The 26,088-nt window shown below is 39.9% G+C and overlaps 2 protein-coding genes across 2 annotated transcripts in view; one reads left to right on the top strand and one right to left on the bottom strand.

The window, feature by feature from the left end:
• Nucleotides 1-374: 374 nt before the first annotated feature.
• LOC124139138 lies at nt 375-6,239 on the bottom strand. Its single transcript, XM_046506169.2, has one exon. The coding sequence runs from the start codon at nt 6,237-6,239 to the stop codon at nt 375-377; it is 5,865 nt and encodes a 1,954-aa protein (XP_046362125.2).
• A 4,842-nt stretch (nt 6,240-11,081) lies between these two features.
• LOC124152106 (carbohydrate sulfotransferase 3-like) overlaps nt 11,082-26,088 on the top strand; it is a 41,102-nt gene continuing 26,095 nt past the window's right edge. The window contains exon 1 of the mRNA XM_048382574.1: nt 11,082-11,184. The gene's annotated coding sequence lies outside the window, so the exon portion shown is untranslated. The remainder of the gene's footprint in view (nt 11,185-26,088) is intronic.

The following is a 26,088-nucleotide window of genomic DNA, read 5'->3' as shown; positions in this document are numbered from 1 at the left end:
TATGGTAGTATCATGATAGTATTATGATAGAATTATGATAAGCTGAGGGTGAAAACACGGTGCTTGGATGCACGGGCGAGGGCTGGGCGGTTCGTGATGGATATAGGACGCCAAGGCTGTTTTAGGCACAAAAGACTGTATTTCTGTTGGATAAGCACATGGTCAACACTCCTGGCTGGAGGCTGCCATTTTGGTACATATGGAAATTGGAAAATGGTAAAGGAAACGAAATCAAATATAACAAAAGTGGAATTAAACAACGAAACGAAATAATAGACATTTGGGCTCAAAAGGCTTTCTGACACGGCCGCCCCCAAATTTAGGCACTAAATTTGTCAATATCTGAAGAAAGTCTTTCCACACTGGAACTAAAGTCAATTATCGTCATCTGCACATTCCGGTAGTGGGATGAGTCTTGTGATTGGTCTGGTGTACTCCTTGTCTTTCACACTGACAGTGGCAGTGCGAACACATCCATCTGTTCCGGGGTAGGTTTTAGTGACTCTACCAACAGGCCACTGAGCTCTTAAGAGCTGTGGATCAACTATCATGACAACGTCATTCATCTTCAAGTTTTGTCTTTCTTTCTGCCATTTTGTGCGCAGCTGCATATCAGGAAGATAATATTTGACAAAGTGTACCCAAAAGTGGTCGGCCAGAACTTGACTGTGGCGCCATCTGCGTCTGCTTAATAGTTCATCAGCTGGATAGACGACTTGTGGAAGAGAAGCATCATGGCGGCCAATCAGCAGGATGTTTGGTGTAACTGGGTCCACATCTCTGACATCTGATGAAATGTAGGCTAATGGCTTAGAATTCAGAATCCCTGCCACCTCCGCTAGAATGGTACGTAACACAGGTTCTGTCACTGTCTGATCTCCTAGTGCCACTCGGAGGCCATATTTCACAGATTTAATCTCTCTCTCCCAAACACCTCCGAAGTGTGGTGCATGAGGAGGATTGAACACAAATCTGACCTTATGGCGAGCCAGTTGTTCAGCAAGGTCTGGTTCCATACTTGCAAGTGCCTCCTGCAACTCTGTTTTAGCCCCTCGGAAATTGGAACCTTGGTCTGAGATGAGTTCGTAAGGTTTGCCTCTCAGTGAAGCGAAGCGGCGAAATGCCATGAGGAATGCATCCGAGTCCATGCTCCTGAGTATGTCTAAATGCACTGCACGGGTGGTCATACATTTAAATATCAAACCCCATCGTTTCTCTGAGCGACGTCCAACCTTCACATGCATTGGTCCGAAGCAATCAACTCCCGTTGAGAAGAATGGTGGTTTGAAAAGTCGCAGACGTGGTGATGGCAAGTCAGACATTTTCTGTGTCCTCGGGTTTGAGCGCCATTTCTGACAGGTGGAACACTGACGCTGATGGCGTCGAATCGCTTCTCGTCCCCTCAATATCCAAAATCTGCGTCTTATCTCTGCGAGTATACGCTCCTGACCATAGTGTAAGAGCTTCTCATCTTGATCCCGGATGATCAACTTTGTTATAACATGTTGTGGGTCAAGAAGAATTGGATGTTTGATGCCTGTATTTAGAGATTCAGCTCTCTGTAAGCGTCCTCCTACTCTGATCAGATCTGATTCTGCATCATAGATAGGGTCAAGCTGGAGGAGCCTGCTGTCTGGAGGCAATCGTTTACCTGATTTTAGTGCTGTGAATTCCTGGGGGAATGATTCTATCTGCACTAGTTGATAGAGATGGTTCTCTATTTGTTCAAACCGTTCAGCGGTCAGGGGTTGAGCATTTTCCAGGAAGGCCGCCCCATCAAAGGACTCTTTAACATCAGCCACATACACTTCCCAAGAAGTGTACTGTTCTGCATCTGGCAGCTGAGGTGTATTCACAACAATTGTGCCACACATCACAGATTTCTTTATCTCTGTATTGTCAGAGTCTATTGTCACTGGGGTAACTGGCCAATGATCAGGTGTCTGGTGCATGAAATCTGGCCCATCCTTCCACCGCGATTCCTTGCAGAGTTCTCTGAGCAGTTTACCTCGAGTAATGTCATCGGCAGGATTTCTGTGTGTGTCAACATATCGCCAGTTCTGTACATCTGTGAGATTCTGGATTTCTGATACTCGTGTTCCAACGAATACCTTGTATCTGCATGATTCTGACTTCAGCCAACCAAGTACAGTAGTAGAGTCACTCCACAATATCACTTTCTGGATTGGTAAAGTTAATTCCTTGCACAACACATCAGCTAGCTGAGCACCAGTGAGGGCTGCACATAGTTCTAGGCGTGGCATAGACAGTTGTTTCTTTGGGGAAACCTTTGATCGGGCCATAAGGAAACTGACATAGATGTTTGCTCCTTCGTCTGCTGTGCGCAAGTATGCTACTGAACCATACACTCTTTCAGAAGCATCACAAAAGATGTGTAGTTGTCGGTCTGCACTTCCAGAGTCCACACTATGGGGGGTGTAACACCTTGGTAGAGTGACCATTGGGATTTCTTCCAGCTCCTTTTCCCAGGTCAGCCATCTTTCACAGATGTCCCCCTTTTCTATAGGGTCATTCCAGTTTCTCTTTGACTTCCACAAGTCCTGTACTATAATTTTGGCTCGTGCAAGGAATGGTGCCAAGTAGCCGATGGGATCATACTGACTAGCAAGAACCCTGTAGATCACTCTCATAGTAAGCTTTTCATACTCTATGGTTCTGTGTTTGTAGGTGAGCTCATCAGATTCACAGTTCCAACGCAAGCCTAGGGCTGGCTCAAGGGAGTCACCCTGGCCGAAGGTAAGCCAAAGTTCTGTATTTTCCGATCTAGCGTCGGACGGAAGGTCTGCCACAACGGATGGAATATTGCTGGTCCACTGCCTAATGTTGAAACCACCTTGTGCAAGCAAGTCTCTCATTTTCCGTACAAGTTCCTTGGCTTCTGTTGCTGTAGGTAGGCTATGCAAGCAATTGTCAACATAGAATGATTCTTCTACAGATTTGAGTACTTCTTCATTGCCAGCTTTATGATCAGAGACATGTTTCCATAAAGCATAACTGGCACAACATGGCGAGCAGGTGGTGCCGAATGGTAGGACTTGCCATTCGTACACATCGGGAGGGCGATCATGTTCCATGTTTCGCCAAATGAAACGCAGAAGAGGTTTGTCACGAGAAAGCAGTCTTACTTGATGGAACATGGCTTTTATGTCTCCTGATATTGCAACTGCATGTTGCCGGAACCGAAGAAAGACACCCAGCAGTGATGATCCGACTGTTGGCCCAGGCAGAAGGTGCTTGTTCAAGATTTGGCCATTGTGCTCGAAGGAGCAGTTAAATACCAGGCGAAACTTCCCATTGTGTTCAACAATGTGGTGAGGAAAATACCAGGATTCTTCTGATTTCTCCACTTCCTCCTTGGTGAGTTTCTTTACATATCCTGCCTCAACTAGCTTCTTGATTTGGTCATTGTGGATTCTTGAAAGGTCCGGACGATCTCTAAGTCGCCTTTCAGTGCGCCTGAGTGTAGGCATAACCATTTGTTGATCTGTTTTGAAGCAGGTTCCATCCTGTGTGCGTAACAGTGGGGTGGCATAGTGACTAACACCATCGACATCTATCCTGACAGTTTCAGATTCTAGAGTCTCAATTGCCTGTTTATCCTGCTTGGAGCGTGTCACATGTTTCTCGGTGAAAGGCAACGTGTCGATTTGCCACAATCGCTCAATGCTCTCCACAAGATCTGAATTATTGGTGCTGTGTATGAGCATACACTTGGTGTTCTCTGGTCCAGATTCACTAGATAAACCCTGGAGGGACCAACCAAGTTTGGTGGACACCGCAATAGGCGCATTGATGGGTCCAAATTGAACTGGTTCATTGGGAAGAATGAGATGGGCATTGTCCGATCCAATGAGAATAGTTGGCCGAGCTCCATCAATGTTAGGTATTGGTAACTTTTGCAAATGCGGCCAACGCCTTTGCAGGGATTCAACTGGATATGTGTACTCGGACATACACAAGTTATCTGCAGTGAAGGCACCCTTAATCTTGTACCTGATGTTTGGTTTGCTGATAGGAGATATTTGCAGGTCAACTGAGTGTCCATTACACCTGAATGGCTCCTTGTTGATTGTGGTAAGCAATATACTGTCCGGCTTTGTCTGAAGTTTTAGGTCATGAACCGTTGATTGTAACACCATAGTTCTCATGGAACCATCATCCAAGATTGCATGAGTCTCCATCATACCACTTTCACCATATAGCAACACTTTGACAACCTTTAGCATGACATTAGGAGGATATGAGGGTTGATCAGTGTACACTTTGTCTGTACTGACTTTCACGGAATACACTTTGGAGGCTGTATGCTGTATAGCCTCATGCAAGACAGTCAAGTGCACTTCCTTACATATGTGACATGGTTTCTTGAGGGTGCACATGTCTGGCTGATGTGTGCGCCCACATTTCCAACATCGCTTGCCGTCATGTAACCAGTCATGTACCTGGTTCACTGTTAGTTTCTTCAATCCTGGACATATATTCAGGAAGTGTTCATTGCTGTTACAGTATGGACAGAAAGGCTTGGTCACGTGACTCCTAGCAGAAGATCCAGGTTTCTGTTCAAATGGTTTGGATTCCCTTGCATAGAATAAAGCCGTAGGTGCAGACCCCTTCTGACTTGTTCGTGACAGATACCTCCTGTCAGGTTTAGTACTCTCCATTTTGTATAGCGCTGTGGCCTGGTTAGCTATACGCTTTGCACGTGATTTTGTCTGCAGCCAGTCTGACAAATGACACAATGTGTAGGTCTGGTCACTGTCAGCCTTGAGGATATCACGGTTGATACAATGTTCTACAAAACTATCTCGATAACCTGGGGGTAGCTTGCCGATCAGGCGGTCAACATGTGACCCACATCTCAGTTCATAACCGGTCTCTCCCTCAAGTGACTTGAGCATACCGACAAGGGAATGGACTGATAGGGCAAAACTGTCAAACCCATCAAAGTCACCATATCTTAGTGCTGGCATATTCATGAGTATACCAATCTCACTTTGTACAAGTTGTCTCGGCTGACCATACTTGTCCTTTAGTGCTTGCAAGGCTGCTGTGAAAGGTTTGGGATCATGCATAAATGCCTCAGCTAGGCGCTTCGCACTGCCTCCAAGTTTGTCAAGTAAAACTTGGTATTTGTACTGTTCCGTAAGGTGTGGATGAATATTCACCAGGTTATCCAGTGCCATCTTAAGCAAGGCAAAGTCCTTTTCTCTTCCACTGGTGAAATTGGGTAATGTTGGTCTTGGTATGCCATAAGATGAAGAAATCAACAGTTCGGTGAGGTTAGGTGTGCCAACCTGAGGTATCATCCCAGTAATCGCTGGCAGTTGTGTTGGTTGTTCGGTTGGAGGCAATGTAGGAATATCTGGTTGGAGCGCTTGATGCTGTTGTGGCTGTGACTGTTGATATGGCATATTCGGTAAGGGAAATGCTTGCGAATCCAAGAACAATGGCTGAGGCACTACCATTGCTGGTGTTAAACTTACCTGGGGGTTGCTCCTTGGATATGAACCAATACCAGTACCATAACCCACCAGGGAAGGTTGCTGTGTAAGTACACCAGTGGCAGTTGGGAAAGTACTTGACATCTCGTTTGTTGTGATTTGTTGGGCACTGTTTAACATCTGACCTTGAAAGTGGTCATTCTGTCTGTATATTGGCATACAAGTTGTCAGGTTACCAGGATAAGGGTTGATCCCTTGATGAAGTACACCAGGATGAACTCTGTCAGATGGATATGGGCCCCGCTGTATCTGGTTCCCAAGGGTTTGACTGTCACCAGAGGGTAAAATTTGGGAGGTGTCAGGAATTGTAAGCTGCTCTGTATTATTAGTATTACTTACATTGCCAGACTGAATGGCATTAGGGTCAGCAGTAGGTGGGACCTGTCCAGTTACTGACTGTATTTGAATGTTACCATCAAAACTTGGTTGTTCCGTAAGTTCCTCTGGAGGTTGTACATTCTCTGCATTGCTGTTGGGGTCTTCATTTACCATGGTAGCAATTAGGGTTGCTTCAGCAAAGTTCTGTTGAGCTTGTCTCAGTTGTCTCTGTCTTGACAGTTGAGTATTTAGTGCCTCTCTGCGGCGAATAGCCTCACGCTCTATTTCTTCTGTCCGTCTCTTAGCGGCATTCACCTCATCCTCAGCAGCTAAGCGTGCAGCATAGGCCTGGTCATCTAATGCCTGCAATTGCTCATCAACTCTGAAATCCTCCTGCATCCTAAGCACGAATTCGTCAAGCTGAGCTCTTGTTCTTTGCTGTCTTACCACTGCAGACTGAGATTCACTTAGTCCAGATATCACAGAAATTTTTGAGGACTTACTTCTTGTGCCAAGTGACCTTTCACTGTGACTAAGACTATGTGATCTGGAAGATCTAACAGTATTAGTATCTGGTTGTAACGCCATGTCTTCAGATAATTTACTTCAAAATTAAAATATTTGAATCTGTAACTTGTCGATATGTTGATGATGACGTGACAAAGATTGGCTGCCGGGCTTAGAACTTACAACACAGGTTCAACTTTGAATGACAGTTGCAGGAGTACAGTTCTAGAATCAGTTAATGTAACAGTTGCATATGCCGAACGTGACTTGGTAACAGGATATTTGGCACGAGATATATACTGTCTCATGATTGAATGTAGGGTTTACCATTCACTGGCGGGATGGGTAATGCGTACGTACAGCGCACTGTTTATATTTGGAATTTGGCGTCACCTGGTTATTGTATCCGCCTCGCGGGACCATGAAAACACGGTGCTTGGATGCACGGGCGAGGGCTGGGCGGTTCGTGATGGATATAGGACGCCAAGGCTGTTTTAGGCACAAAAGACTGTATTTCTGTTGGATAAGCACATGGTCAACACTCCTGGCTGGAGGCTGCCATTTTGGTACATATGGAAATTGGAAAATGGTAAAGGAAACGAAATCAAATATAACAAAAGTGGAATTAAACAACGAAACGAAATAATAGACATTTGGGCTCAAAAGGCTTTCTGACAGAGGGGCAAAAGAAAGTATACCTCTCAGTTCATCTTATCATATATTTAATTTTCAATAGAAAATATCCAAAAACCTAATTGCACTGGCTTTTATTCAGCACTCAAAAAATACTTCTACGTGGTTTTATTTTTTAAATATAAATTGATTTCAAAACTTTTTATAAAATTCAACAACAAACATCGCACAACTGCTGATGGGTGTGGTATCTTGGAAATATTATCTTTGAGAATCAACACATTTGGTTTTTGAGGGGTACATTTCAATACGATGGTATGGTTCATGTGGTTGCAAATTCATTTCCTACCCCAGTCTCAATTGAACCAAGTATATTATGATAGTATATAATGATAGTATTATGATAGTATATGATGATAGTATTATGATAGTATATGATGATAGTATTATGATAGTTTTATGATAAACAGAGGGGCAAAAGAAACTATCATATGTTTGATTTCACTTGAAAATATCTCAAATTAGTGATATTATATCCAACAAATGAACTTTCCTGCCGTTCAGTCAACACTCAAACAATACTTCTACATGGTTTTATTTTTTAAACAAATTTTGATTTAAAACTTTACAAAATTCGACAACATACATCGCATAATGCACAACTGTTGATGTCATCTTAGACATCGTATCTTTGAAAATCAATAACTTTGCTTATTTTTCGGCACAAATTTGAAGCATTTCACACACGGTAGCGGTCATGTGGTTGCAAGTTCATTTTTTACCCCATTGTCCAATGAACCAAGTATAAAATGTTAGTATATTATGATAGTATTATGATAGTATATGATAGTAATGTGATGATAGTAATATGATGATATTATATGGATATAGTGAGTGATTGAGCATGGTTTTACGCCGCTTTTAGCAATATTCCTGCAATATCACGGCGGGGGACACCAGCGATGGGCTTCACACATGTGGGGAATCGAACCCGGTCTTCGGCGAACGCTTTTAACCACTAGCTAGGCTACTCCACCGCCCAATTATGTTGATAGTACTATGACGATAGTATTATGATAGTATATGATGGTAGTATTATGATAAGAGTATTATAGTAGTATTATGATAGTATATGATAATAGTATTTTATTAGTATATGATAATAGTAGTATGGTAATATATAATAATAGTATTAAGATAGTATGTGATGATAGTATATACGAAAGTATTATTACAGTACATGATGATAGTATTATGATAGTATATGATGATATATTAAGATTGTATTATGGTAGTATATGATGTTAGTATTGTGATAGAATGATGATAGTATATGATGATAGTAATATGATAGAATTATGATAGTATGTGATGATAGTCTATGAACGTATATGATGATAGTATATGAAAGTATATGATGATAGTATTATGATTTTATATGATGACAGTATGGTGATAGTATTATTAAAGTACATGATGTCAGTATTATGCTATCATATGATGATAGTTTTTTATGACAATACATGATGATAGAAGTGAACGACTTACTGGGATGGGTTATAACGGCATTTAATCAAACTCACTCATTCAAAACACTCTACCTGCACTCAGTACATAATCCCATGCTTGTCGTAATAGCCAGCTTAAATGAGAATCGGGTGATCACAATGCCTGACCTGTTTGAATTTACTGTGTACTGATACCCCGTCCACGTGGAACATTGTCAATGTTTCCCGCCGTGATGTGATTGGCCGCCTCCGCAGCCTAGTGGATAGGACGTCTACCAGGAGAGGGGAAAGTCAGGGTTTCGATCCCCAAAAGACGTTACAAGATGGTAGGTGCAGCGTAAACGTGCCTGCACAGGTGTCTACATGAAGAGAAGCGTTCGTAAAATCACTTAAAGATGCCCGTGTTAATAGTGGTCGTAAAATTTCTCAGATACTGCCAGTCCCGTGGAGAAATGTGCACGTGGTTGTGCTGCTTTAACAGACATTACCATTTAACTTGGTTGATTATTTCTTCACAATGCATGTAAGAGTTATTTTTTTACCGAAAGGACATATATTTATTCAAACCATTGCGACATATGTGACATTCCTAAGTAATACCTTTTTTTAATTCTTTACGAAGTTTAATCCGAATATTGTTACCATCACAGTCACATTTACATATGCACGCAATCAAAAGATATATTCTATTTCATTAAGCACTTGGCATAACCTTCCAATGCCTCACAGGCAACTATGGCTGTATACTCCTCAGGGAGCTGAGAATGAAGGTGGAGTGTACACTGATCCACTGAGCGGGGAAGTAATTCTCTGTGTTCATAAAATGTAGATGTACCTATGGGACCTGCACAATATATGCATAGAAACCGAGGTTCTCCAGTTAAACATAATACTCGAGGTATTGTATATATGTTTTAAAAATACATTTTAACTACCTAAGCATTTTTATGTCTATATAAAAAAACTGAAAAACATCAAATAAACAAAGGATCATTTAAACACTGGTGCCAACGATAGTGTGTTCGATAATACGAGGCATTACTTCAATAACGGAAATTTAATTTATTCAGTATATAATTATGTTATAATTCATATTATTGGAATTATTTTTCACTTGAAAGGTGCGATTAGTTTGTAATGATTGTCATAAGCGGTTAATATATTCAAAGACACTGTAGTTGATTACATCACGAACGAACAAACGAACGGTCGGACGTGCGGACGGATGAACGGACGGACGGACGGACGGACAGACGAACGAATGAACGAACGAACGAATAAATCTCTGAATGCGACAAGACATGCTCAAAGCGCTAACAAGACATATTCATATTTACACAAGAGTTCAGGGCCTTAGTTGTCAAACAAAACTGTTTTAAGTCTTGACTGGAAAATACCAAGTGATGGGGCTGTTTTGGGGGGAATTGGAAGAGCATTCCATTTCGATGCAGCAGCTATGTCAAAAGTAAAAGTTCGGTCCCCCACGGATTTAAGTTTCCATGTGGGAATGACAGGCTGAAGTTCGTCACCAGACCGCAAGCTCATAAACAGCCGGTACACCAGTACACATAGACAGGATTCTTGAAATGAGATGGAGTCCCCTTTGCGCAAAGAGGCACCCTATCGTATTAAAAGATCTGAAATGAGATGAGAAAAGTTGAGATTGACATGCGTTAATTGATAATTAATAACAATTAAGACATTGACAATATGGAACTACAAATAAACAGAATTTCTCACTGTGCGCACAGCAAAACACTTTTCAATACAAGCAAGATTCTTAAGTGCACTTTTGATCCTAAAAAAAGGACGATACACCCCAAATTACCCCTTTGCAACCATTATCTCCACAATGGAATTAAATGGACAAGACATTTCACAAAACCTTTTCAAAAGAAAAAAATTGAAAAACAAATTTTACTTTTGAAATAATATTATTTAGAAGGTATATGTGTTCATCTTCAATTATAAAGCATCATGACACTTTAAATCTTAAGAGTGCAACTGAGGTTATTTACAAACTCGTATATGTATACGTTTTCATTTGTGTTTATTAACGGAGGGTGATGGCGAAGAGTGGTTGGATTTGTGACCGCATGCGGCAGCTTGACTTTCGAGTGCTCATGTGGCTTCCTGGCACAACACGTGTTGTCTCCTAAGGCAACTGTTTTAAATATACTCACCCAGCAGTGAATGGTGGCAACTAGGATGAGATGGTAATGTAGCTGTTAACCTTCTAGCGCCTCTCAGACAGCTCATAAATGTATATTCCCCAGGGAGCTGAGAATGAAAATCGAGTGCCGATTGATACCATGACCATGGTAATTATAAAATCTATTATAATCTACGCGCATTTTAGCACTTAAAATTTATTCATATAAATTCATAACGTAATAAATATATAATACTATAATATGTTAGACTCCCGAAACCCACATTAAAAAAACTATCGACTAATATTAATCAAAGGACATGTCCATCACATTTGGCCTACACAACCGTGTCACTGTATGTATATATATATGCAGGTCACACGTTGTCCAGGCAACCGCCAAGAACATGTGTAACTATTGACGCCCAGTGTACACAAGTCAGACGGGAAAATCTCGCGTTTAACGTGTTGGAGTTTTGACGCTCACACATGAAACGTAACATTTCGGGAGTGTGAGCGTTCTGCATACAGTACAGTTATTGAGGTAAGTTTTCAATTGCTTGTTGTCAATGAGGGTGATATATTTTTGCATATTTCGTTTTGTGAAATGCTACGTGTATTGTATGTCCAATTATTATTTTGACTTTATTTTATTACCAGCATTTACTAGCACCACGATGAACGACGCATCGATGCGATGGCGCGATACAGTGACATGATGGAGTGATCCTAAGCATGTTATAAAAAAATAACACATAGGATTCTTTCAAAAATAAATCAAAATAAACTGAACGTGAATTAAATTAAAAAGGTAATATATTTATTGTATTACAATAACATGACCTGTAGCATATCAAGTAAAATCTAAATTTATGTCAATGATTGTCTCTTTGAATAGTTCCTGAAATTGAATACATTAAATGTGTAGAGTTGGGCTGTAAGGCACGCGGTAATATTTGGTATTTTTTACGGATATTTGCGATGTGGAGGACTCCCGTTGGCTTGTTTCATTGATATGGAACAGATTAATTTATTCTTAAGCAGTTAGCAGTGAGTTGGGTTTAACGCCGATTTTAACAGTATTCCAGTTATATCGCGGCATGTCAGCTTAACGTTGGAGAAAAGCCTGAAATGATGCAGGTCTCAGACGTTTACCACTTCGGTGAAACCGAGCACGAGTATGGTGCTGACAAACCTAGAAACATAATCGGGGCGAACCGGGATTCGAACTCCCAACCATAGGTTTCTCGGCACAGCGAATCGCGGCACCTTAGACGACTGGGCCACCCGTGCCCCCTTTTAAATATGGGGCGAGACGCTTCTTGAACACACGGCTTATTCACAATATGTGCTCAGATTTTCTCACAACTATTCATTAAAACAGAATACATTGTGTATTTAGAAGTGGGAGAGTGAGTGAGAGCAAAGCGTCGAGAGACAAGTTATTGTTTGAAGTTCAAGTGAAGATTATAAAGGATACAATGTTTTATTCAGCTGCAATCATGTTAAGGCTATGTTGAATTTATGGCCCATTGTAATTGTCAGTGGCCCATATAATAAAATGAATGGCCCATACTGGCAAACTGGTCATAAAATTTGTAGACATGGGGCCAGAGGCCCATGGAGAAAATTACCTTCCCAGTCACTCCACTTTGCCTTGCAGACCCTCTAAATCAGAAATAAAATATCTAGGCAGCATCATTGTCTAAAAGATGATGTTTAGGCTCCGAATTGTTACAGTTAGATCACGAAGCCACGTCATATCAAAAGTCGTAAAAAGGTGGTACTTGTTGTTACCCTGTCCGGGGCTCGGCATTTAGTGGATAAAACAAGGAATGGTCAGCTCAGAGTGAGAATAATGAGCCTGAGTAGGGTATCCATGTTAAACTGCGGCATGGTATCTCGGTAGGTTAGCACTTCAACACCGGCCACAGTGCAGACTAGTACCACTGCATGAACTAGCGTATTTACATTTATGCCCTCATGTTTGGAATTGTTGGATTCTATGCCAACATGCGACATCACCAATGGAAAATTATATGCGCAGCCAACTGTGGCAACTATTGAAATTGAATGATCATAAAATGAATTATTTCATATATTCCATATATATATATATAGTTTGCTTAAATATTAAAGACATTGGATACAAAAGTTCGTGCGCACCTCAGTTCACGCAACATGTCCGTTTATGATTGTGGAAGCCTGCAACATGTACCTTTGCTATCCTCCCAAAACATGGGCCGATAAGTAATTAAAACATAACCTTTCCTATGCATCTCTGCATTTTCAGATTCAGTGGGAATACAGTGAGTAGAGTTCCTACACCTTATTGTATTAACTCGGCACATTTTATTCTCCACCCGGAATTTCCAAAATATTCTTTCTTTCTGTTTCTTGTACGCGAAGCATAGCTACTTATGATTAATTACTTGCTATTAATGGATAAACAGAAAGCACTGTAGAACATCAAACATGTTATATCTAAACAATACTCAATGACAAGCATAATATGTGATTGATTATATTTAGAAAATGAGTTAGCTCCCTTTTCAGATATCAGGATTGACACCCCCAGCTTTCTTTGGGCATGCAAATACTCAATACTCTGCGTGGAGACCTACAGATTTTTTTCTTAATTTATGTTGCTTGGTGGATATTATACGTTATTCGTGAAAATGGTGACTCTGTAGCGGGTTTTGATCTTCTAAAATAACTATTTACATGAGTACTTGCTCCTTTGATACCCGAGACACATTAAATATGTTGCTATTTTCCCTCGATTGTTTCAATTTTTGGTCCTTTTTTCACCATACTTGTATGTAGTTAACAAACTTAAATAGTAATAAGTACTACAAAGTAAGTTTAAATACACTATTAGGTTAATGTGTTTCAAGGAGTCAGCTTAAGAAAAAAAATTATGGTGATGGTAAATCATGTCATTTGAGGCCTACCCCACTATACGTGGGTGCCACCTACAACAAAATATAGCATGGAAAGGTAGTATGTTTTTATCATTCGGTACAAGTATACTGTACACCCTCTTCATGTTACATCTCAGAGCGTTGTAGTCACTTATTGTGTCCAACGTCTTTAAAAGAAGATATTGACGAACAGTCCTTTATTTCTGATGATAGATTATTCCATTGGCCTAATGTATCTACAACATAAGACCTTTTAAACGTAGATGTTCGTGCAAATGGTACTACAAAATCATGGCGATCTCTGATATTATAATTGACGTTCTGTGACACAGATGGTGTACAAGTTCAGTTACATATTAAGGACATTTATTGTTTTATACATAGTTACAAGTTTGTTGACGTTTCTTCTATACGCTAAAGGCTGCCATCCAGTTTCGTGATACAGGCTGCGACGGGAGGAAAATCTAGTTAATCCTGTTACTATTCTAGCTGCCTCAAGTTGTAGTTATTCTAATTTATTAGCTTTATAGGAAGAGCCACTGTCCCAGACAACTGAGGCATATTCTGAAGTCGGTCTGATAAAAACTAGATATATTCTAGCCAAGTTTGATCTACTTAACCGATATTTAATTTTTCTCATCAATGGAACCATTTTAGATGCACTTGAAAGAATATTATTGATATGATCGTTCCATTTTGTGTCTTGTGATAATGTATCACCAACGTGCTTGTAAAGTCTACCCTTTCTATACATGTGTTATTGAAAACTATTGATGGTATTTCATCTGGGGTTTTATGCGCGAAGAATATATACTTGTATCTTCAGGGATTGAATTGTACTAACCACGTTTGTGCCAAGTTATGTAGTTTGCATAGATCTTTATTTATGGAGTTTTCAATATGCTTAATATCTGGAGATGAAATGCCAATGCTAGTATCATCTGCGAACAAAGGTGTCAAATTTCTCATTTCATAGCATATATCATTAATATAAATACAAAATAATAATGGACCAAGGACTAACCCCTGAGGGACGCCAGCGTGTAGGATTTGTTCACTGGAGAGACAACCGTTAACATTTACTTTTTGGCGTCTGTTTGTGAGATAGCTCTGGAACCATTTAAGCTGGTTATCACTAATACCATATTGTCTGAACTTGTGTAATAAACCCTTATGCCACACTAGGTCAAATGTTTTAGAAATGTCATAGCAAACCATGCAAAAATATTCAGGGTGATCTAAAGATTTACATATTTGATTATATATTTCTAGTAGTTGAAAAGTAGTTGAGTGTCCTGTACAAATCCTGATTGGTATTTACACAGCAAGTTATGATCTATAAGATGATTATACAACTTCTTGATAACGATTCGCTCAAAAATCTTACTGATACATGATAGTAGTGATACAGGTTCAAATTGGAAGGTGAAGATTTATCCCCTTCATATATATAGGAATGACATGTGCCCATTTCCACTGGTTTGGAAATTCGTGCTTCAGCAAAGACAAATTGAACAATTACAATGGCGTGGCTATTGAATGATCAATATGTTTCAATAAGCGATGATTAATGTTATCTGGTCCAATTAATGTTAATGGACGTGACTTTATCAAATCGATTATTTCGTTATATTCAACATGAAAATCTTGGAGTTCAGCATCACATTTGTTATAAGTATCAGGTAACACATGGTTACAATTATCGATATTTGTGACTGAAATGAAATATATATTTAATGTTCAGACTTTTCGAAATCTGAAACGCGGTGGGCATACTTGAAACATCAGTGCCGAAAGGGGCTATAGTTGTTGTAGTACCAGAATCCTTTAGAATAAATCTAAGTAATTTCCAATAGTTGGAGTTATTTTCTTTGGATACAGTTGATAAAAACCCATCTAAGTTACAATGGAAATCCTCTTTTGCTTGTTTTCGGAGATTATTAGTGAGTAGGTTTATGCTTTACGTCACTTCGGCAATGTTTCAGGCATATCGTGACGATCGGAGATTATTAACAGTATTTCTTTGCTTTTTATACCTTAGAAAGTCATTTGGTTTACAGGGTAATTTTGCCTTATTTCTGAGTGTTTCTCTTATACGAATTGCTCGTCGAGTTTCGCTGTTAAACCAGGGTTTATCCCTTGGCCTTATTATTACTTGTTTACACTCTTTTACATATTGACTCATTGCTAGTATTAGGACGTCACAGGCTTCGCTGACCGAATTGCAGGAGTCAAAAAAAAAATCCCAATCTGTGAAAACAATAAGCTGATTTAGGTGTTGATAAAACATCTCTTACATAAGACTTGGTTAAGATGATAAAATTGGATAGAGTGACAAAAAAAACTTGTGGTCACCGATATCGACGCTAAAGTCTAAAACGCCGGCTTCTACAGTTTTGCCGTCCTGGCTTATAACAATAGGGTCAATCAGAGTAGCCGAGGTTTGTGTAATACGTGTGGGCTGTTTAATGAGATTACGTAGATCTTTACTCACCATTATATCGTGAAGGTGGTGTACATTGTTATTCAACAAGTCTTCGTTAAGGTCTCCAACTAGTACTACATTTGATGAAATGTCCAGAGCTGTTTCTATTGAGCGGTGAAGATAATCCCAATATGATGTAGGGGTGTTGGGCGGGCGATAAGTAACTCACAATAACAAACTCTTTTAAGGCACATATATTTGGAACCACATTATTTCATAATTGTGTAGTTCTAACTCTATTCTATGTTTAACACTCAATGAATCACGAAAATAGACCGCAATGCCACCCCCAAATAATCTCTATCCCTTCTAACTGGGGAACAGTAACTATATCTATCAGTAGATCCGATGAATTTACAGATGCATCTAAATGTGTTTCAGTGAAACATAAGACATTGTTTGTTTGTTTATTTGTTGTTTGACGCCGCACTCAGCAATACTCCAGCTATATGTCGGCGGTCTGTACATAATCGAGTCTGGACCAGACAATCCAGACATACTATGACTGTGGTTTGTAACCCACAGGATATCTTCCGTATTCGCCAGATTCGACACAATAAGATTTTCACGTCTTCACAAACATGACCAATGAACTGTCTATCAAGTATTATTCAAATGTTGATGACGCCATTTCTACTGTGAAGGATTACACCACCAGTAGGCAGCCTTCTACACCAGATGGATCCAGACACTCAAGCATCGTTGGTAGAAGCGTGTAGACCTTTGAGAGGATTATGTTGAAAACTAATTACCAACCAACTCCATCGATGTAGTCCATCACAGTTGGGCTCAGAACCGTTCAGCAACCCTTAAAATGACATTAATATACGAGGGGATATCACAAAGTTTTGAGCCTCACACAGAAAAAGTAAAAGAATTGGATTGTTACTACTTTATTTTTCAACATAGTCCCCTCCCAACTCCACACACTTGTTCCACCTAGTTTGCCAGTCACTGATGCCCGATCGGTAGAAGTCAACATTCTGGTCCCCTAATCAACCCTCCACAGCAGCAGTTAGCTCATCGTCATCTTCAAATCTCCGGCCCCGGGGGTGTTTTTTTCAGCCTGGGAAAGAGGTGGAAGTCACTGGGGGCAGGTCTGGAGAATAGGGTGGGTGAGGGAGGAGTTCGTAGCCACATTCTTGCACAGCTGTCATTGCAACACGGATCGTGTGGACTGGTGCGTTGTCCTGGTGAAGCAGAATCCCACGACGGATTTTTCCACGGCGTTTCACCTTGATGGATTGGCGCACCTGCTTCAATAACTTGGCTTAATACTCCCCATTCATTGTGGTGCCATGGGGCAGGTAGTCGATGTGAATCACTCCTTTGCTGTCCCAGAAGATGGTCATCATAACCTTCTTGGTTGATCTGGTGGCTTTGAACTTCTTTGTCTTTGGAGAAGTGGCGTGTTTCCATTCCATCGACTCCTGTTTGCTCTCCGGATCATAATGATAAACCCAGGTTTCATCACTGGTTACAATCCTAAAATGAAAATCATCTGGGTTGGCGTTGTACCGAGTTAGCAAGGCTCCACTGATGGTGACCCTTGATTGCTTCATGTCATCTGTAAGCATTCTCGGGACCCATCTGGTATACACTTTGGACATGTGGAGTTTGCCATGAATTATATTATGTATGAGTCCATATGATAGGCCTGTTGTTTCTTCTAGCTCATGGAGAGTAATACGGCGGTTTTCCATCACTAGTTTGTGTACAGTGTCAATGTTATCAGGGCTGGTACTGGTTGATGACCGTCCGGGCCGGGCATCATTTTCTAAGCTCTCTCTGCCACGCTGAAATTCCTTCACCCACCGTTTGATAGTTGCAGACGATGGGGAAGACTCTCCATAAATTGCAGTCAATCGCTCTTCTACCTGTTTGGCAGATTGACCCTCTAGGACAAGGAACTTTATCACCGCTCTGTACTCAGATTTGTCCATTTTGCCAATTCACTAGGGGTAGGCCTCTTCCACGAAGTGTTGTGACAAAATAATTGCAGCCAGCAATATGTTTCTACATACCTTCAGTACCTAAGACATTCATGTACATCAGGTGTAGCGCATTGTACCATTCGACCAGGAATACTGTGTGAGGCTCAACACTTTTTTATATCCCCTCGTATTTGGTGTCGCTACCTCCTATATGACATTACCGCACACGCCAGAATCATGAACAGATATAGACACTCACGTAAATGCATGCATTTCTACAACACTTCCAATGCATTCCCAAAGTAGACACGTATGTAAATATAACCAAATAATTTGGAATATTTGAACATGTATACATTGACATCAATGCCAACACTATTCCAAACGTCCTGAAATTGGCTTTTTCGTGTAGTGTACAAGCATCAACACACATAATACTGAACTCGAGGTTAAATCCCCCACCACCTGTTTTTACTATTCTGTTGCCTGGTCGTAACCACTTGTAGTAACTAGACAGAAACCAATATTACTCGTAACCTTTCCGTATCCTTCAATATTAGACAACGAAATGTAATCCGGTTATGACACGCAAGAAACATTCTGCTTCTCATATGCTGGCCACATGTGTTCTGGTTGATCCCGCACTCGAAGAAGGCCTGGAAGCTATACTCTGTATGCATTGTGTTGGTCATTTATAGCAGATGTCATACTCCAGGTCGTCCATGGTAAGGTCAGGTCATATGTTATGGCGTCGTCTGAGATCTGAGACATGCTACAAAACGCACATGTACGAATACGTACATACATCCGAATCTCAAGTGTCAAAACTTGTGTCACCAGGGGCAAATGAGCCTCTGTTTACCCAACAAGGGATAGGTACCCGATATGTGAGGTGGATGTAAGAACATTCCAGCGCCCCTGGGCAGCTTGGGTTGTATACTCCCCTAGAGTTGAGAATGATAACTTGAATGCAAATGGATCCACTGGTCGGGGATTATATAAAACCTCATTTGAGCTGATATTCGTACCTGGATTAAGTATTTCAGTTATATCAAGACGTGTCAGATGTATGCAGGAAAGTCCCTACGGTTTTGGTGCTGACAGACCAAGGATTAGAAATGTTCCAATAGCTGCACGGCTGTATTGTTTCAAGTATGGCTGACTGACGTAGGAAATATATACGAGACGAGCTATTTGAGTGAAATTATATCGCATATGTCACAGTAACAAGTAACCTAAAATGTCAAGTGTGGCGCAGTGACATAGCGGTGAACTGCATCTTCCCGAGGCAAATGAGTTAACTGACTATAAAAGTCCAGTTTCCACCCTTGCCGAACTAGGCTGGTATATTGGAGTTACATTTTGGCTGGTCTAACGAGTCTATGCATAGTCCAATCAAAATCGCGCACCGAAATCGAAAACCGGTTCGTAAAGTGTCATGCAGATTTCGGTCGACTGCAGGATTCGCAAAGCATGTGCACCGCTAACTCGTTGTCAACAGATATTTTCTAAATCTTTTCATGTTTTTAATCAAGGTGCTCATGTGGTTTGATGCACTTCGCATTGTAAGACTCGTTTTATCACAATATAGATCTTCATTATCGATCAGATCGTCTTGACTGGGCGCCACCGTTTTGTTTGAAGCAAATGCAAGTGATACGAGAGGTTGAATCTGATTGGTCAATAGGAGAGGTATAGAAAGGACATAACTCGTAATAGCCACTGGTGGCGCTACGATCGAGCCCAGGAATTCCAGCCTAGTTCGGCAAGGGTGGAAACTGGACTTTTATAGTCAGTTAACTCTCTTGCCTCGGGAAGATGGTGAACTGGGGTTTAACGTCGCTTTCCAGGTCATTGCACTTATATAGCGGCGTGTGTGCGTGCGAGTGTGTGTGTCTGTCTGTACTAGTCCGGACCGAGGTGATAATGCAAGAACACTGAGATACCATGCCGCAGTTAAACAAGAACACCCCACTTAGACATAGTATACTGACTCCGAGCCGACCATCCCTTGTTTCAGCCCCTTAATGCCGAGCGCCGTGCAGGGTTGCAACACGTTATATAGCATAGCATAGCAACCAGTATATCAACTGTGTCATAGTGACATAGAAACCAGTATATCAACTGTGTTATCGTGACATAGAAACCAGTATATCAACTGTGTCATAGTGGCATAGAAACCAGTATATCAACTGTGTCATAGTGACATAGAAACCAGTATATCAACTGTGTTATCGTGACATAGAAACCAGTATATCAACTGTGTTATCGTGACATAGAAACCAGTATATCAACTGTGTCATAGTGGCATAGCAACGAGTATATCAACTATGTCATAGTGACATAGAAACCAGTATATCAACTGTGTTATCGTGGCATAGCAACCAATATATCAGCTGTGTCATAGTGACATAGAAACCAGTATATCAACTGTGTCATAGTGGCATAGCAACCAGTATATCAACTATGTCATAGAAACATAGCAACCAGTATATCAACTATGCTATAGTGACATAGCAACCAGTATATCAACTGTGTTATAGTAACATAGCAACCAGTATATCAACTCTATCATAGTGGCATAGAAACCAGCATATTAACTGTGTCATATTGGCGTAGCAACCAGTACATCAGCTGTGTCATTGTGCACAGCAATCAGTATATCAACTATGTCATAGCGGCACAGCAACCAGTATATCAATTGTGTCATAGTGGCATAGCAACCAGTATATCAACTCGATCATAGTGGCATAGAAACCAGCATATTAACTGTGTTATAGTGGCATAGCAACCAATATATCAACTGTATCATAGTGGCATAGAAACAAGCATATTAATTGTGTCACAGTGGCATAGCAACCAATATATCAACTGCATCATAGTGGCATAGAAACAAGCATATCAACTGCGTCATAGTGGCATAGCAACCAATATATCAACTGCATCATAGTGGCATAGAAACAAGCATATTAACTGTGTCACAGTGGCATAGCAACCAATATATCAACTGTATCATAGTGGCATAGAAACAAGCATACTAACTGCGTCATAGTGGCATAGCAACCAATATATCAACTTGTCATTGTGCACAGCAATCAGTCTATCAACTGTGTCATAGTGGCACAACAATCAGTCTATCAACTGTGTCATAGCAACATAGCACCCAATATATCAACTATATCATAGTGACATAGAAACCAATATATCAACTGTGCCATAGTGGCATAGCAACCAGTATATCAACTGTGTCGTAGCAGCATAGTAACCAATATATCAACTTATCATAGAGGCATAGAAACCAATATATCAACTGTGTCACAGTGGCATAGCAACCAGCATATTAACTGTATCATAGTGGCAAAGCAACCAGTATATCAACTGTGTCATAGCGGGACAGCAACCAGTATATCAACTGTGTTATAGTAACATAGCAACCAGTATATCAACTCTATCACAGTGGCAGAGAAACCAGCATATTAACTGTGTCATATTGGCGTAGCAACAAGTACATCAGCTGTGTCATTGTGCACAGCAATCAGTATATCAACTATGTCATAGAGGCATAGAAACCAATATATCAACTGTGTCACAGTGGCATAGCAACCAGCATATTAACTGTATCATAGTGGCAAAGCAACCAGTATATCAACTGTGTCATAGCGGGACAGCAACCAGTATATCAACTGTGTTATAATGACATAACAACCAGTATATCAACTGTGTCATTGCCCAACCCTATTGTACATGTACTAATATTAAAATCACCCAACCACGCTAATCCCCTAATTAAGGTTATAGTCTCTTGCAGAACAAGTATACCAACTGTAGCTATCAATGAATGTATGATCTTGAGATTTATTTTCACATCTCACTCTTTACATCGGAACACGCAGGTGTGACACGACATCGCCATACTGTTTAACTGATAGAGTTTGTTGGCGCAACTTGCTCTGTTACACTTAAAGTCGACCATCTATGGCTCAATACATTTCTTTTCTGAGTCGAGGGGAACCAAGAGATTGCAGCTGGCACAATACTATTTCAGTCTGGGACTGTTCTTGCTTTTTATCAGGTCAATAGATGTCTTCACTCTATACTTGTCGCCTGCTGGTACAATGAACATATGTTACAGTTGATCACAAATAACAGTTCGAAATGTACGATTTGGCTACTATATGCTAATTTCGTGTAGTTAAACTAGACATCAAATACAATACTGAATAATACAGAATAATAGAGAGGCCAGGATCAAATATTAGTGTTAGTATTCCAGTCGATTAAGTATCAATCTAAAATATTACGCCCGTTTAGTTATGGAAGTCTTAGATGCTTATTAAACATATAACATTTACTGTATCGAGTGACTTGGTGGTCAATGTGTTCTATTGTCTGTATTTACATTTTTGTCGTGTTATAAGTCTTACTGTTTGTATTTTCACTGGAAATATTTCATGTATTAATATAATGAGTAGTTTAGCATCGGCGGCTAAATGTATTTTTTTAAAGATAAACTGTTTGTGACCGTATGTATATGTTTAGAATACAATACACAAAAAGTAAAACTCTTTTTGTAGCTAAATGCGCACAGACTTGGCAATGTCTTTTAAATATATTTTCATATAATTACATCCGCACTATCGTGAAGCGCCGGTCGATTTTCTATTTTATGTTTTAGTATAACCTATAAAGTATGGAATACTATAAGGGACATTCTCGCGATCTCGCATTCTCGTCATCGCGACCTTTGGAAACGAGCTAAATATGCCAAAAACACGAGAATGTGGCTCAGTCGTCTGAGGCGTCTCAATTCGCTGTGTAGAGTTGCGTTCCTTGGGCGTGCCAGGAACCTGTGATTGTGGGTTTCGTCCCGTTTTAAGTTGACAAGCCAGGGTATAACTCTAATATATATACTGTTAAAAGCGTTGTTATGCCAAACTCACTCACCTATTCAGAGCCATCCCGGTCCCTCAGACTGGATATTGGGGGTACTTTTCCGGTATAAGCATGCCTATCATGTGGATGTCAAGGCCGCAATAAATTAATAGTTAGTGTTTAATTGAATTTTAAAATACATGGGAGACGGAACGCATTTTAATTTTAACATTTTATTGTTTTCTTATCGAACTATTTAAGGCATCTGTGTACAATTGCTGTCGAAGGGTGCGATTCACATGCATCATGCGTGTTCAGTTGGGCTACGTGTACGGAGTAGGAACACACATATTAGCGATATTTCTATTTCTAGGAATTTTGAGGCAATAGAATAATGTAAGGCGGGATGTTTTGTAGTCAGGTGGGAGAGGATGAAAATCTATTGATTAATTTTGTATGGTCTAAAGTAGCGAATATGGTGTCGTGTAAACACATCAGACAATCTCGCCGCGGACACTCCACCAGCTGGCCAACGCGTCACAAGCAGAATTGCGCAGAATTCCACAGGATAGAATTCGTGCACCTATCCAATTAGTGCAGAGGAGATGCAGAGCCGTGATTGCTGACCCGAGGCGGTCACACGAGATACTGAGTATAGCGCAACCTTGTGGCCTTATGTGACATGACAATGAACAGTTTTCAATGCCTTTGTACAACGACAACATGTGACTATCCAGCTCCAAAATTTCACATTTGTATCTTTAATATTGAATTAAATATATCTGCTTTATTAGGTACAATAAATTAAAATTGTTTACAATTGCTGTCGAAGGGTGCGATTCACATGCATCATGCGTGTTCAGTTGGGCTACGTGTACGGAGTAGGAACACACATATTAGCGATTTTTCTATTTCTAGGAATTTTGAGGCAATAGAATAATGAAAGAATGTTTTGTAGTCAGGTGGGAGAGGATGAAAATGTATTAATTAATTTTGTATGGTCTAAAGTAGCGAATATGGTGTCGTGTAAAAACATCGGACAATCTCATTTTAGCCGAATGCTACAAATTGGTCTTTGAGAATTTTGTTTTGATGAATATGCTAGTCGTGTATGATATTGCCACATGGAGAAAATCACTGGCCTGCGATTATTTTTGTAATTGACAGTGCAGCCGCGAAGAACTGCAATACTGCTGATGTGACTTTAAGCAATATTTACTATTAATTTCAATATGTAAATGCTTTACTAGTTAATTGATCATTATTGCGTCTTAACTATTAACTGTGAAATAGAATATGTAGATGCTGATTGAACGTATGTTTGGGCCCCCGCATATCAAATATAATAAAGAGTCCAGCATTTCGCCTGAGAACCTCTCTGTCTGTTTTTGAAGGCGTGGAGATCCCGGAGTTAGTTCCCCGCAACAATTCTAGGTATAAACGGCCCTTAAAATTACAACAGACTGTTTTAGTGGCAAAACAATCAGTAGATCAACTTAGTAGTAGTGACGCTGTTGGTAATTTGTCCACTGTATTGGTGTAGTAGGCAACATGCTAGAAACAGCTGATGTAGTAGGCAATATATAAACTATCTTATAGCTTTATAGTAAGCAAAATATCAACTGTGTTATTGTGGCATATAGTAAACAAAATATCAACTCTTTTATAGTTGTTGTAAGAATGTTGAAAGCGGCGTTAAACCAAACTCACTCACTCCTCCCATTAGTTAGACGTCCCAATAGTTAGACAGCTTATAACAACACTTTAAACGGTTGAGTGCACACTTATCCTTATGCTTGTTACCTCAGACTTTAAAATGGAATAGTCCAGATAAGATCTGACAAACAAAGCAAAGCAGCTTTAAATAGATACTTTAATATTATACTTAACATTTAATGACACTAGACATTTGACAACACTTTGTGACAGTTTTTGGTAATGTACACTTTACATTTAATAACTTTTACAGTTTATTTATCCCAGACGAAGCAAGTGTCCACTAGCATCTAAATACTCAATAGCAGACTTGTCAGGCTTGCCTAAAAGTCGGGCCGGGCCGGGCCAAGACGGGCCAAAGTGTTATTGGCTAATTACTTCTTTATCGGCGATCATACCTACATATTATTGATGCAACATACACACATGACATTAATGAACAATCACCAACCAAAAACGTGAAACATAATTAGGTATTTCGGAGTAAATCGTTTGAAATCCCGAAAGTGGAGCTGTGTGTAAGCGTCGCTGATCTAGGTAACATGTAAAAGAGCAATCGTTAAACGAAATAAGATTTGAAACGTATCAAATACTTCTAGCTATCGCGATACAAATTTCCATCTGTCGGCATAGCGTTTATATTTATAGGGTAGTACTATATCTATGTAAATACCACTTAATAATGTCACTGTTCATCGTGTATAAAGCAGACACGTTGGTTAAAGTAGACCTCTTCTCCCCATACTCTCAACAGTCTCACAAGTGTTCGGTCCGACTTGGCCCGGGCTGTCAAAATCAACTTAAACCTCACAGGTGTAACATGAAATGGATTCACACCTATAGATTAGTATTATATCTACCTAAATATCTCTTTATAGTGTCTCAGATCGTGGTTTTTAAAGAAAACAAGATGCTCAAAGTGAAGCCCTTTTCCCTCTACATTCTCAACATAGTCTCTATCAGAAGTGTTTGGCTTGTGGTGGGTCCGACTTGGCCCGGGCTGTCAAAATCAACTTTAAACACACAGATGTATCATCAATGTAGAGGGAAAAGGGCTTCACTTTGAGCACCAAGTTTTCTTTACATACCGCGATCTGAGACACTATAAAGTGGTATATAGGCAGATATTATATCATTTTTCTTGGAACATCTATAAGATGTACAGCTACATGTATTTACCAAAAGAAAGAATCTACGTTTTTACTTCATTAAATAAACATTCACTCATTGAACATCTCCAACAGTTTTGTCCATGTTGAGATCCACTGAAATGGTTAGTTCACTTATTACATTTATATAGAACGGAACGATATTTGTGATTAAATATGATTGTGGATACATTTACCTTGGCTATATTTTAAAATTCAACAATAGTTTGCGTGTGGTTTGTTTGGAAGCATAAAATCAACTATTGTTTGTAAAAACCATTTGTGTGTGTTAATATATATGTTTTTTTAAAGGAAGAGGTGTTTGAATAAATAATTATTTGTGTGTTCACAAACCCCTATTATGTAATT

Source organism: Haliotis rufescens, unplaced genomic scaffold, assembly GCF_023055435.1.
Source record: "Haliotis rufescens isolate VD_foot unplaced genomic scaffold, xgHalRufe1.0.p SCAF_4, whole genome shotgun sequence".
NCBI classification, from domain to species: Eukaryota; Metazoa; Mollusca; class Gastropoda; order Lepetellida; family Haliotidae; genus Haliotis; species Haliotis rufescens.
The sequence above is the reverse complement of the archived record's forward strand: the minus strand, read 5'-3'. Positions and strand labels throughout refer to the sequence as shown.

What these genes read in the sequence shown, in the direction of transcription:
- LOC124139138 (XM_046506169.2), bottom strand. Translation starts at nt 6,239, where the DNA reads ATGCAGGAGGATTTCAGAGTTGATGAGCAATTGCAGGCATTAGATGAC.